This window comes from Staurois parvus, unplaced genomic scaffold (genome assembly GCF_062004578.1).
Source record: "Staurois parvus isolate SC_StPar_1 unplaced genomic scaffold, SC_StPar_1.0 ptg000388l, whole genome shotgun sequence".
NCBI classification, from domain to species: Eukaryota; Metazoa; Chordata; class Amphibia; order Anura; family Ranidae; genus Staurois; species Staurois parvus.
In genome coordinates this window covers 2,063,499-2,078,049 of record NW_028318184.1, presented here as the reverse complement: position 1 = coordinate 2,078,049, position 14,551 = coordinate 2,063,499, and the positions used below count along the sequence as shown (strand labels likewise).

At 43.3% G+C, this 14,551-nt stretch overlaps 1 protein-coding gene across 1 annotated transcript in view; it reads right to left on the bottom strand.

Annotated features, from left to right (window-relative positions):
• LOC149455785 (24-hydroxycholesterol 7-alpha-hydroxylase-like) overlaps nucleotides 1–11,866 on the bottom strand; it is a 116,825-nt gene extending 104,959 nt beyond the window's left edge. Inside the window, exon 1 of the mRNA XM_089685902.1 lies at nucleotides 11,499–11,866. Within this exon, the coding sequence (XP_089542028.1) occupies nucleotides 11,499–11,705 (207 nt within the window). The 5' untranslated portion in view covers nucleotides 11,706–11,866. The remainder of the gene's footprint in view (nucleotides 1–11,498) is intronic.
• Between the last annotated feature and the right edge of the window lie 2,685 nt (nucleotides 11,867–14,551).

Genomic DNA, 14,551 nt, shown 5'->3' with positions numbered 1-14,551 from the left:
GCCAGGATGGTTTGGTTTGGTCTGCTCAAGACTCCATAGGCTGGGGGCTTGATTTCCTCCCCCTGACTCTAGGAGAAGCTTCTGGAGATTAGGACGGGAGGATTAAAATTTCTGGCCAGAATATTTAGTACAGCCGTCCAAAACTTGGGGAGGTGTGCCCAGTTGGTGATTAGGTTCCTGTTAAATTGGATAGAGCTCAGGGTAGATAGTCTTTTTCCAAGAAGGGGAATGGCAGAGTGAGATTTAGGGGGCTGATTGCCACTGAGGCACTTCTGGATTGGATGCTGGATTTCTGCTGGGGCTGCACATATGAATTGACTGCGAGCCAGGACCTTGTGATGCTTCATACACCTGCATGGTCTTCAACTGTGAACCCAACCCACAGACTGTCCAAATCTATAACTAGTGCTCTATACACTCATGCATAGTCTTCAGCTGTCCACTCATAGACTGTCCAAGCCTATAACAAATTTGCTACCCACTGCTGCATAGTCTTCAGCTGGGTATCCTCAGGCTGTACTAGTCAATTTGTCCTTGTACTTCTACTGCTGAGAGAGAAGTGTCCTCTTTAAGCTGTGTGAGGGCCAATTCACACTAGAAACAACACATCTATGTCAGCACCTGTGGTAGTGAGCTCTTATAGATCCTCAACTTGGGGTTCCCCAGGGCGCAGAGTGTAAGCCCCAGCCTGGTTGTTCACCAGAGCCCCTGATGGTGGGGATGGACTTGCAGCAAGCTGGGACCAGGTCGCGGCCCCCAGGTACGCCCAGCTGAGGGTGAGGAGACCGCTCGCAGGAGCAGAGTATAAAGGGAGAAGACAAACGGAATACAATAGGCAAGCCAAGGTCAGGACAGGCGTAAAACAAGCAAGGTCAGAGAATGAAGCCGGGGTCGGTACACAAGTAGTCAATGTAGGCTTCAGACAGCAGTAACACACAGGAGCTCCAACAACTAGGAAGTTGCTCAGGCAAAGTGGGCTAGACTGAGCATGTCCTATATAGACAAGCAAACTAGGAGGCGGGCCAGGAAGTGATGGAAGGGAAGGAAATAAAACCCAGAGGATAGCAGATGATGCCCATAGGTGAGCAAAGACAAACCACACATGTGAAAGGAATCAGGAGCAGCAAGGAGGTAAGAATAAACACAGAAGAGGCTGCAGGCTAACTTGTGACAATCTGCTGCATGGTTTTTCCTTGCATGTGTGCATGCATTAAAAGAAAGTGTAAATAATCTGCGAGGTTAACAATAAAAGTTTATAAATGCATGAAAAATAAAAAAATTAGAAAATAAAATAAAAAGTGATTGCTGCGGACACATCAATTAGTGCTTTTCACCACATTTCAACAAAATGTATAATGTCCTCCACAGTGCAGCACAATCCCATCAAATAATGTGACAGTCCTTAATTCAAAACAATTTAATAGTCTTTCAGTGAAGGAAAAATTCAGCATTCTATACTTTTTTCACTGCCCTGCAGTGAAATGGTGTGAACTATACCTATAGGATAGCCTGGATTTTGGACTGTCTATGAAGTTGTAGTGCAGTCAAAAATGCATCCAACTGCACCTGATGTGAATGGGCCCTTAAGCGTTTTGGAGTACCTCACACCCATTCTTCTTCTCTTGTTGTTCAGCATTAAATCACCAAAAAGAATTCTCCTAGACTGATTATTTAGTCAGAATGCGTGAACTGTCGCTGTGTGCCTGTCTGCCTCTGCATTTGGGAAAGAACCTGCTAATTCATGGTGGCTCCTAGGGGGGGGTACAGCTACACTTGCATGCATTGAAATTCAGCAGGTCCCTGGCCAAATATCAACCCATGTATAGGCAGCTTAAGAGGAAAAAAATATATATACCTCTTCCTATATTGAATGAGGTATGAAAAATATGCAAAATAGAAAAAGTAAAAGAATAGAAATAAGCTAGAATTTTTAATATAGATGATACTTTAATGGTTCATAAATAAAAGCCATTTTTTTAATACTCTAAAGCAACCTTTCTCAACTGTTTTTAGTCAACCATCCATAGATCTAATAATAAATAAAAAAACAAGTAATATAATTGAACTTTTTAATAAGAACCTTGCCTTGTTTTTTTTTTTTTGCCGCACAAATATTTAGTGGCAAAAAACACATCTGCTTTTGTGTTTAGTGGCAAAAATGCATTATGCATTGGTGTTTAGTGAATTATTTATTTATTTATTTCAGGTACTTATATAGCGCTGTCAATTTACGCAGCACTTTACACATACAGTCAGGTCTAAATATTGGGACATCGACACAATTCTAACATTTTGGGCTCTATACACCACCACAATGGATTTGAAATGGAAGGAACAAGATGTGCTTTAACTGCAGACTGTCAGCTTTAATTTGAGGGTATTTACATCCAAATCAGGTGAACGGTGTAGGAATTACAACAGTTTGCATATGTGCCTCCTACTTGTTAAGGGACCAAAAGTAATGGGACAGAATAATAATCATAAATCAAACTTTCACTTTTTAATACTTGGTTGCAAATCCTTTGCAGTCAATTACAGCCTGAAGTCTGAAACGCATAGATATCACCAGACGCTGGGTTTCATCCCTGGTGATCCTCTGCCAGGCCTCTACTGCAACTGTCTTCAGTTACTGCTTGTTCTTGGGGCATTTTCCTTTCAGTTTTGTCTTCAGTAAGTGAAATGCATGCTCAATCGGATTCAGGTCAGGTGATTGACTTGGCCATTGCATAATATTCCACTTCTTTCCCTTAAAAAACTCTTTGGTTGCTTTTGCAGTATGCTTTGGGTCATTGTCCATCTGCACTGTGAAGTGGCATCCAATGAGTTGTGAAGCATTTGGCTGAATATGAGCAGATAATATTGCCCGAAACACTTCAGAGTTCATCCTGCTGCTTTTGTCAGCAGTCACATCATCAATAAATACAAGAGAACCAGTTCCATTGGCAGCCATACATGCCCACGCCATGACACTACCACCACCATGCTTCACTGATGATTTGGTATGCTTAGGATCATGAGCAGTTCCTTTCCTTCTCCATACTCTTCTCTTCCCATCACTCTGGTACAAGTTGATCTTGGTCTCATCTGTCCATAGGATGTTGTTCCAGAACTGTGAAGGCTTTTTTAGATGTCGTTTGGCAAACTCTAATCTGGCCTTCCTGTTTTTGAGGCTCACCAATGGTTTCCATCTTGTGGTGAACCCTCTGTATTCACTCTGGTGAAGTCTTCTCTTGATTGTTGACTTTGACACACATACACCTACCTCCTGGAGAGTGTTCTTGATCTGGCCAACTGTTGTTAAGGGTGTTTTCTTCACCAGGGAAAAAATTGTTCGGTCATCCACCACAGTTGTTTTCCGTGGTCTTCCGGGTCTTTTGGTGTTGCTGAGCTCACCGATGCGTTCCTTCTTTTTAAGAATGTTCCAAACAGTTGTTTTGGCCACGCCTAATGTTTTTGCTATCTCTCTGATGGGTTTGTTTTGTTTTTTCAGCCTAATGATGGCTTGCTTCACTGATAGGGACAGCTCTTTGGATCTCATCTTGAGAGTTGACAGCAACAGATTCCAAATGCAAATAGCACACTTGAAATGAACTCTGGACCTTTTATCTGCTCATTGTTATTGGGATAATGAGGGAATAACACACACCTGGCCATGGAACAGCTGAGAAGCCAAATGTCCCATTACTTTTGGTCCCTTAACAAGTGGGAGGCACATATGCAAACTGTTGTAATTCCTACACCGTTCACCTGATTTGGATGTAAATACCCTCAAATTAAAGCTGACAGTCTGCAGTTAAAGCACATCTTGTTTGTTTCATTTCAAATCCATTGTGGTGGTGTATAGAGCCAAAAATGTTAGAATTGTGTCGATGTCCCAATATTTATGGACCTGACTGTATATATTGTACATTCACATCAGTCCCTAACCCTCAAGGAGTGTACAATCTAAGGTCCCTAACTTACATTCATACATACACATATTAGGGCCAATTTAGACAGGATCCAATTAACCTACCAGCATGTCTTTGAAGTGTGGGAGGAAACCGGAGCACCGGTGGAAACCCACACAAGCACAGGGAGAACATGCAAACTCCATGCAGGAGGCGCCATGGTCGGGAATCGAACCCGTGACCCATTTACTGCAAGGCAAACGTGCTAACCACTAAGCCACTGTGCCGCCCGTGGCATGAATAAATTTACTTCTGTGTAGTCTGTACTGCACAAAATATGTTGGCACTATAGGCAGTAAATAATGGAGATCATTTTACCTATTGTGATACTAACACTATTACCATAATTATGACACAAACAATAATGGGAGTAATGCTGGTTACTTGCTGTTCAGTATCAGAAATCTCCACACTATCATTATTATTGTCATCCTGGTCCTCTAGCTGCCCCAACAAATCCAGTGGAGGGTGCACAGAGAACACATAATGGACCTGAAGCTTTTCCTTTCAGCATAGTACTCACAAATCCCCATTATCGTTCTTAAAGGAGCACCCTGCAGCTGGAAATCCCCAGTTCTACTCTCAATGTTCTTCCAGGTTGTGTGGTCCATGTTAGTTTTTCTGACTTCTAACTGCTCTTCTCTGGTGGAACCACCAGAGTTACTGTTCTTGTTGTGTCCGAGCTGCCCTCCTGCACATTTACCCAAGCATTATGCTACCCGAGCCTATAAAACATATTGCCTCCATCAGCCTGGCCAGTGCTATCCCCTTCCTCCTGGGAACATCGCATCTTCTTCTTGCCTCCAGAAGTAGAACCACTCTTGTGGAACCCTGGTTGATAGACCTTGCTCTAAACAGGCAGACATACAGTGGGATATCAGTACATCTGTCTCTGCAGACTATAGGCACATGCCTACTGTGCCTAATGGTAAATCTTGTCCTACTCCCAGCACATATAAAACTGTCCAGATAAATCACTCTCAAATGGTCAGTATGCGATGCTGGCAGCCAAACACAAAATCAGAAATACTTCACACCCACCCACAGTCACCCAGGTCACATTCTATCCCACTTTCCCTGGCCAAACAGGTGTCCTAAGATAATTCTCTCTGCTCGATCCCTCATCCAACTGACCTAAGGACTTCAGGTGAGAATGGGATTAGTGTTTAGGGACTGGCACTTGGCCATCATCTTGCAAATTCAGTGAAGCCCCTTTAAAAGACAGGCACTGCTGACTCCTTCCCCTGCTGTGCATAGGCTTAGTGACCACATGGTTGCTAGATAACCAAGGACGCCCTTTGCTTTGTACGCTAATCTGTAAAGTCCGAATTTGCAGTCCTGAATCTAGAAAGCTTTGAGGATCCGGTTAGCTGGTAAACACTCTATTCATTTATATCCTTGCTTCACTTCAGGAAACCGCTGACCTATATTATACATTTGTGTCTGCAGCCTGGTATCTAGCCAAATTAGATGTGGATATTGTGGGAAAAGGTTTATCCCTGCTCAGTGTAGTCCAATATCAGTCTATATTCCTAATTTTGTGTTGTTGTTTGACTTCTGTTTTTACTTGTCAGTGTGTATTTGCTCTATTTTCCAAGTCCACCTGTATCTAACTCCCCTCCAACTAAATGCTTACTACTTGTATCCTCTGTAGACAAAAGACTTGGAAAGATTTGGGTATGCTGCTATTAGGCTACGTTCACACTTGCTTTGTCAGCAGGCGTCAGACAGGCGTTTGGGAAGCGTTTTTAATGCTTCTAAAACGCCTATGAAAATTCTGCACATGGCAGCACACAGTGCTGTTCACACTGAAGCGTTAGCGTCGCGGCAAAACTGACACCTCATGTCCAGTCAGGAGGAGTTGAAGCCTCCCATTCAAGTCTATGGTGACGCTCCTCAAATGCCTCACAGGCGTTTGCGGAGCGTTAATACCATTAAACTTCATTATAGGCGTTTGTGGTGCGGTTTTAATGCTTGGCAAACGCCTAGCAAATGTCTCAAAAATGCGCATAGGGCGTTTGGAGAGCATTAAAAACACTTCACAAACGCCTGTCAAACACTATAGGGGTGTTTGGCAAGAGTTAGAAATAAGTCAAGTGTGAACGAGCTCTTACAGAGTAGCACAGATACTGAACGGGTCAATTCACCCAAAACTGATATTGAAGGTTTCGGTAGATGCTAAAGAATTCGACTACCTGACAATTTATTTTGCTTCCTAAAGGATAAGTCCAACGTTATACAAAAAAGAATAAATTCACATTTTTGCAGGTAAAAAAATGTGCATTTATTATTTTTTGCTGCAGGAGTCTGTAAACCATTGCACCAGCAATCAGCAGATCGCTGGTGCCATGAGGTCTCCTGCAGACCTCTGTGTATTCACTTGCCCGTATGGGATGTACAGGCAAGCAGATATATTGACAGGAAGACTCAATGAACTATCACGGCGATCCACAGCACTGCGGTAGTTCATTGAAAACTACAAGCTGACAGCCGCTAAGGCTGTTGGGACTTGTAGTTTCTCATTCACAGAACACAGTGACGCAGCTGGGCGAGAGAATATTGCTAGCTACATGATATGAGTACCTGTGGCAGCCTTATGTTTTGCAGCACTTGGAGTGTATATATATACATATACACACACACACATACATATACAGTATAACATTTTTTTTTTTACTTTTGTCTCTGAGTATAATGCTATGTTTATCTCAATCATATTTAAATCCGCTTACTGTTGACTGGCACTCAACCACTACTAGAAGTCTATTCCAGCATCAACTACCCTTTCAGTAACATAATACTTTCCAACATTGGTTCTGAACTTTCCTCCAGTTAGTCTGAAGTCATGTCCCCGTGTTCTTTATCTTTTCTTTATACTGAAAATATTGCCCCCCCATAAATCCTACTCACCCCCTTCATGTATGTAAAAGATTTCAAACATGTTTCCCTTTTTCTTTCTGTACAGAATACGTTCCTGAAGTCTCTCCTGATTTATCACTAAGACCTTTCACTATTGTTGACGCCTGTCTCTGGACAAATCAGGACCTCCTTCATCCTGTTGGTGATCCCTCTAGTGATAACTAAAGATCTATATAGACGAATCAGGACCTCCTTTCTCCTGTTGGTGACCCCTCTAGTGATAACTAAGGAAATATATATAGGAATCAGGACCTCCTTCCTCCTGCTGGTGACCCCTCTAGTGACAAATAAAGATCTATATATAGGAATCAGGACTTCCTTCATCCTGCTGGTGATCCCTCTAGTGATAACTAAAGATCTATATATAGGAATCAGGACCCCCTTCATCCTGCTGGTGATCCCTCTAGTGATAACTAAAGATCTATATAGAGGAATCAGGACCTCCTTCCTCCTGCTGGTGATCCCTCTAGTGATAACTAAATATCTATATAGAGGAAACAGGACCTCCTTCATCCTGCTGGTGATCCCTCTAGTGATAACTAAGGAAATATATAGAGGAATCAGGACCTCCTTTCTCCTGCTGGTGATCCCTCTAGTGATAACTAAAGATCTATATAGAGGAAACAGGACCTCCTTCCTCCTGCTGATGATCCCTCTAATGATAACTAAAGATTTATACAGAGCAGGGGTGACAACCTTTTGAAAAGGGAGGGCCAATGAAGGGCACTCTCCAGTTTTGGTAAATCAGCTCCATTGTGAATGTAGTGTCAATATTCTAAGTGCTCAGCTTGACAGCGGGTCAGCAACAAGTCAACCAGCCAGGGCAGAAATTGATCCATCCTTTTGCAATGATCGGGCTGGGATACTTTGGTCATTATTATGATCGAATTTTGACCAATCAGATTATTAGATTACATGTCAGAAATAGAGATAGGACTGTTAACTTATGATCATAAATTATGATCCTATGGTAGCTATTGATTGAAATACAGTAGTTTGGCATATTGATCATAGATTGATTATTCTGATCGTAAGAAATTATCAGAAAATTAATAATTTCTAAGCACGTATGGCAACCACTTGAGCAGCTGAAATCAACTGGTATGTTATGAAAACCAAGTTTGGGTCTAATGCCTTACTCTTGTGCTCCAGATTTAACCCCCTTCATGACCTGGCCATTTTTTGTTGTTTGGCACTGCACGACTTTAACTGGTAATTTCTCAGTCATGCAATGCTGTACGTAAACAAAATTTATATTATTTTTTCCACACAGAGCATTCTTTTGGTAGTATTTGATCACCACTGGGTTTTTTATTTTATTTGCGATACAAACAAATTATTTTTGATAAAAAAAACTGCTTTCTGCTATAAAATATATCAAATAAAGAAATAAAAAAAATCTAATTTCTTCATAAATTTAGGCCAAAATGTAATCTGCTACATGTCTTTGGTAAGATTAAAAAAAAATCTCAATAAGTGTATATTAATTGGTTTGCGTGAGTGAAAGTTATAGTGTCTTCAAACTATGCTATAGATACTGGAATTTGTATTTATTTACTTTATACCAGTAATAACAATGATCAGGGACATAATGTGACTATGATAGTGCGGTAGGCAATTTGACACTGACGCTGGGGGGAGAATGACTGACAAACTGCCACTGACATCTCCAGTGACATTAATACAGTGATCAGTGCTAAAAATATACACTGCCACTGTACTAATGACACTGGATGGGTAGGGGTTAACATCTAGGGTGATCAAGGGGTTAAGTGTGTGCCTAACCAGGGGTGGACTGACCATTTGAGCACTCGGGCACTGCCCAAGGGCCCGGGGTCAGTAGGGGGCCCCATGAGATGCCCCTGGTACCTTTCATTGGCTTTTTCATAGGCTTTTTTGGGTGTGGGCGAGGACACAAGGGCCCCATGATCCCCTATTGCCCGGGGGCCCCATGAGTTGTCAGTCCGCCCCTGTGCCTAACAATGTTTATTGTGTGCTGTTTTCCTAAGCAAATTGCCAGGTTTATAAAAACAAACAAAAAAAAAACGGCACATTGGTTGCTGTCTGAAAAGAGCCCTGTTGTTTAGCAACACAGTGCTCCATTCTGTCATTCTGAGCCGATCAGAGGGTTCTGGCCACAAATCATTGGCCGGGACCTGCTGATTGGCTTGAGCTGCAGCGAATGATAGAGGGGAAATCTTCCCCGACCGTGCTATTACTTTCCTAGGGACAACCCAAAATTTGGGGTTTATTTTACGGTCAGTGATAACAGTAAACAGGACAAATAGAGAGGGTAAATCTCCCCAACGGGCCAAAGACACAATAAAAACCTGACAGGGGTTTTCATCACTCTCCCCTCTATCCCAAACTAAAAAACAAAAACAAAATTGCCTTTAGTTCCACTTTAAGAAATCCATCTGCATGCAGTACTGGTACTCTAGTACCTAGCTCTGCAAGGTAAGGAAATGTTCTGCATGTAATACCAGTACTGGCACTGAAGAGTTATTCCAAATATCACCCAAACCATCCTCGCATGACCTCCTGCTCTCTAAGCTCCCTTGTCTCCTCCTCCCATGCTCGTCTCTAGGACTTCTTCAGAGCTTCCCCATCCTCTGAAACTCTCTACCCCAATTTATCAGACTATCGCCTACTCTGCTCACTTTTAGGCAATCTCTGAAAACCTATCTCTTCAGGGAAGCCTATCCTGCCCTCAGCTAATAATGGAATCTTCTACTCTTCCAACCAGTCCATCCCCCACAGTTACTACCTTTTGTACCACCAGCCCCTCCCTCCTAGATTGTAAGCTCCAAGGAGCAGGGCCCTCCTATCCCTCTTGTATTGAACTGTATTGTCTCCCTTTATATTGTAAAGTGCTGAGCAAACTGTTGGCGCGATATAAATCCTGTATAATAATAATTGTATGCACATTGTTATACGGCTAGGCTCACACCTATGCAGGTTGCATTTGAGCCGTTTCGGCATTGCATTTTGTGTTGCGTTTTTGACACTTTTTTTTTTTTCATTTTTTTTCTTGTTGCTAGGCAGATTTAAAATGCAAAACGCATCAAAAACGCAATACATGCTTTTATGCAGCATTTCCATTAATGGCTATAAAACCAAAAACGCAACTTTTTGCGTTCACAAAAGTCCCTGACCCTTTCCAAAAAACGCACCGGGTGAAAATGCGCAGATGTGAACCTGTCCCGTAGGAAATCATGTTAAATGGACTGTACTGTGTTTCTGGAAAACGCTTAGTGTGAACCTAGGGTAAGAGGCTTTTTCACTGGTCTTTAATATCTCATATAAACATCAATCAAAAAAAAGTTTGTTGTGCTACACAATATTGTTATACATTTCAGTACTCCAGCGCCCAGCTCTGCCAGAGAATTACTCTGAATGCAGCATCAGTACTCTGCTTTGCTAGGTAAAAAATCAATCTGCATTTAGTACCAATACTCCAGTACCCAGATCTGCCCGATAAATACATACTCTTCATATAGTTCCAGTACCCAGCTCTGTCAGGTAAGGCAACATTCAGCATGTAGTACCAGTACTGCAATACCCATCCATACCAGGTAAGAATATTCTGCATGTAGTCGCAGTACTCCAGTACCCAGATCTGCCAGGCAATGGAAAATTCTGCATGTAGTCGCAGTACTCCAGTACCCAGATCTGCCAGTCAATGGAATATTCTGCATGTAGTCGCAGTACTCAGATCTGCCAGGCAATGGAATATTCTGCATGTAGTCGCAGTACTCAGATATGCCAAGCAATGGAATATTCTGCATGTAGTAGCAGTACTCTAGTACCCAGATCTGCCAGGCTAAAGAATATTCTGCATGTAGTAGCAGTACTCCAGTACTCAGATCTGCCAGGCAATGGAATATTCTGCATGTAGTAGCAGTACTCCAGTACCCAGATCTGCCAGGTAACGGAATATTCTGCATGTAATCACAGTATTCAGGTACCCAGATCTGACAGGCAACAGAATATTCTGCATGTATTCACAGTATTCAGGTACCCAGATCTGCCATGCAACGGAATATTCTGCATGTAGTAGCAGTACTCAGATCTGCCATGCAACAGAATATTCTGCATGTGATCGCAGTATTCCGATACCCAGATCTGCCAGGCAACGGAATATTCTGCATGTAGTAGCAGTACTCAGATCTGCCAGGCAACGGAATATTCTGCATGTAGTAGCAGTACTCCGGTACCCAGATCTGTGAGGCAAAGGAATATTCTGCATGTAGCAGCAGAACTCCAGTACCCAGATCTGCCAGGCAATGGAATATTCTGCATGTAGTCGCAGTACTCTGATCTGCCAGGCAACAGAATATTCTGTATGTAGTCACAGTACTCCAGTACCCAGATCTGTCAAAGAAATACTCTGCATGTAGTATCAGTACTCAGCTCTGCCAGGTAAAGAAATCCTCTTCTAAAGACGCTTCATGTCATGGCAGCACTCCAGCGCTCTCCTGTATCAAGAATACTCCATGAGTAGTAGCAGTACTCCAGCTCTGCCAGGTATAGAATTATTCTCCATGCAGTCCCAGTACCTCTGTAGCAGGTCAGGGAGTCCTCCATGTCTAGTCCCAGTACCCACCTGTGCCAGGTCAGTGCACTCACCTTCTGCCGGGCTCTCTGGATGAACTCCAGGGGATCTTTCCCCATCTGCAGCGCTGCCCCCAGCCAGGGGATCCATCCCCGTATACAGGGAGGAGGTGGCAGTCTATGGGGGGATCTGGTCAAGAGGGATCTCACCAGCAGGCCGACCAGGAGCCCCAGAAGGATCCCCACAGCGGAGTGCAGCTCCATCATCCGACCCTCCGCCATCCTCCCCTGACACCTGTCATCCCGAGACACAGCACCACCTATACACAGCGGGGGAGGGGGCGGGGACACACACTAGAGACCTGCCGAATGACAGCGGGAGAGGGGTGTGTCTGAGAGGGAGACCCTGGACAGCCAGTGGGGAGGACGAGAAGTACTTGCCAATCAGAAATGTGGGCTGGGCACATGGGCGTGTTAGAAGGCGTGTGAGTGGGCGAGTAAGTCAAAGAACATATAGGGAGGACGAGAAATACATACTCTCCAATCAGAGTGCTGGCTGGGCGCATGGGCGTGTTAGAAAGCGTATCTGTGGGCGAGTAGGTCACACAACATACACGGAGGGATATAGATACATACTAACCAATCAAAAGCGTGGGCTGGCCACATGGGCGTGCTAGAAGGCGTGTCTATTACAGAGCATGGAATGTGTAAATACAGCACCAAAAACACAGCTCCCTATGGAAATGAATGGAGAACACAGCAAAAACGCATGAAAAATGCACCATGTTTGCGTTCTTGATTTTGCAGGCGGAATTTGGGATTGCGGGCGGAATTCTGGCCACGAGTCCAAATCGCACTGTAAGCCCTGGTTCACACGTGTGCCATTCTGGATGTTTTCAAACGTACAGGTTACCATGACAGGCTGGGAATGATGTGTTCCTATTGAGGTGGTTCACAGGTGGTGGTTTGGTGCCATTCCAATAAGTGTCTAGTGTGAGTTTGTATTGAGGCGTTCTAGACTCACCAGTGGCATACGGAGGTCAGTGTTCACATAGGTGAACATATAGTGCCACTGGTATTAAAGTGACTAAAAACCGTGTACACATCAGGGGCGGACTAACAACTCATGGGGCCCCCGGGCAATAGGCGATCATGGGGCCCCTGCGTCCTTGCCCAAACTCAAAAAAGCCTATGAAAAAGGTACCAGGGGCAACTTATGGGGCCCCCTACTGACCCCCGGCCCTCGGGCAGTGTACGAGTTTCCAAATGGTCAGTCCGCCCCTGGTACACACAAAGGTTGACAATGACCCCTTAGGACAGGGGATAAACAAAAGTGCTAAGTGCACAATAAGTGTCCACACTTCAAAACTACACAAAACTTAAATAATCAGAAAAGTCCATATCGCAAACAATCGGTGATGAATATGTCCATGCAATGTGCGATGGTGTTTTACAAATCCGTGCCCATGTCAACACACTTCTCCTATTGCCGCTACAATGCCTCCTCACCTCCTCCCGATGACCCCCAGGGGCCAAACAGCTTTCAGGATCACCCTGGATCCTTTATTATTCAGGCTGGTAAAGCCTTATGCAGTGGGTCTCCTGTAGGGCCCCCGTTTCCCCAGACAGGAAGTTTCTGTAGGACAATATCTCACCAACACAGTGAGCCAGAAAAGATCCTCTATAGTGCAGTATTTCTTTGTACCAAAACTCCTTTATTCAATGTAAAAGAATGCCACTCACAGCAGTTCCCCTTCCTCACCGATGTGTGGGTGTACTGCATGTGCGTGGGACTTCCTGGGTATACCAAGATGGGGACCGACGCAGGAAGTGTGTCACCGTACACCGGAAGCTGCGTATTAGCGTACCTACGTGTTCCATCACAGACAGCTCGTGACTTCCTCGGAGTATCGCCATGGAAACACAGCTTCTTCCTTTTATACAGGACCTAATTTAAAAAATATATAAATATATGCCATAAAATTTTGTTTCTAAAAATTGATTTACCACTGATAAAAAATGGACTTACAAATAATCTGTCCCTTCATCATGCAATATAACCACACATTGACATAGATGACTATATCCAGAATCGATAATCAAAATTACACATGAATAAAATACAAGACATAAAATAGATAGATCATATACCATATAAAATATATATATATATTGTGGGAACTCGCTTCTAAATGGTAGAGCTTCTTCAAAGCACACAGCAACTTGCTTCTTTTTAAGGGCCTTTTTGCCCAATTTTAAAGGAAAAAGTTCAATAACCCAAAATGCTTCCCACACAGGGGTATCCACCATCACACAAATGTAACAAATGTCAGCCTTCTGGCTGGTACACCGATTTCCGTCTGTCTCCTGCAGACTCTATCCAAAAATGGCTTTCCCGCACACAGCTAGCCAATAGCACACAGCTTGTCTGGCTTCCACCTCTACTAGGTGAAGCCCACCTGACTCCAAGGCAGAGACCTCCTGTCTGCCGAAGAGGAGCCCTCCTGACTCCTGTCTGCCAGGGTGGAGCCCAGAATCATGGCCTGGCCTCCACAAAAAGGCCTGCACACACCTGTGTAATCATTATGCTGGCTGCTCTCAAAATAGGATTCCCAAAAAACACAGGGTCTCCTGACATTTTGCCACATATCACAACAAGGACCCTAGTAAGATGAGATTTTGGGGTATAGAGAAATTTAAGAAACATTGGAGGGGTAGTAAAAAAAATTAACCAATTCAATACCGGGCAATTTTACACCTTCCTGCCCAGGCCAGTTTTCACGTTTCAGCTCTCTCACACTTTGAATGACAATTGCGCGGTCATACAACATTGTACCCAAACTAAAATTTTATCATTTTCTTCACACAACTAGAGCTTTCTTTTAGTGGTATTTAATCACCACTGGGGTTTTTATTTTTTGCTAAATTAACAAAAAAAGACCAAAAATGTTGAAAAAAAACACACGTACAGTCCGACGTACTTCATAAGAGGCATGGTGAGCTTTTAAGTTGTATTTTTTTTGTCATAATTTTTCGGAAAATGAAAAAATGAAAAAAATTAGTTTCACTATTTTTTTTTTACATATTGTCACCAGTGCAGTACAGCGGCATCATATAACTGGCATGGC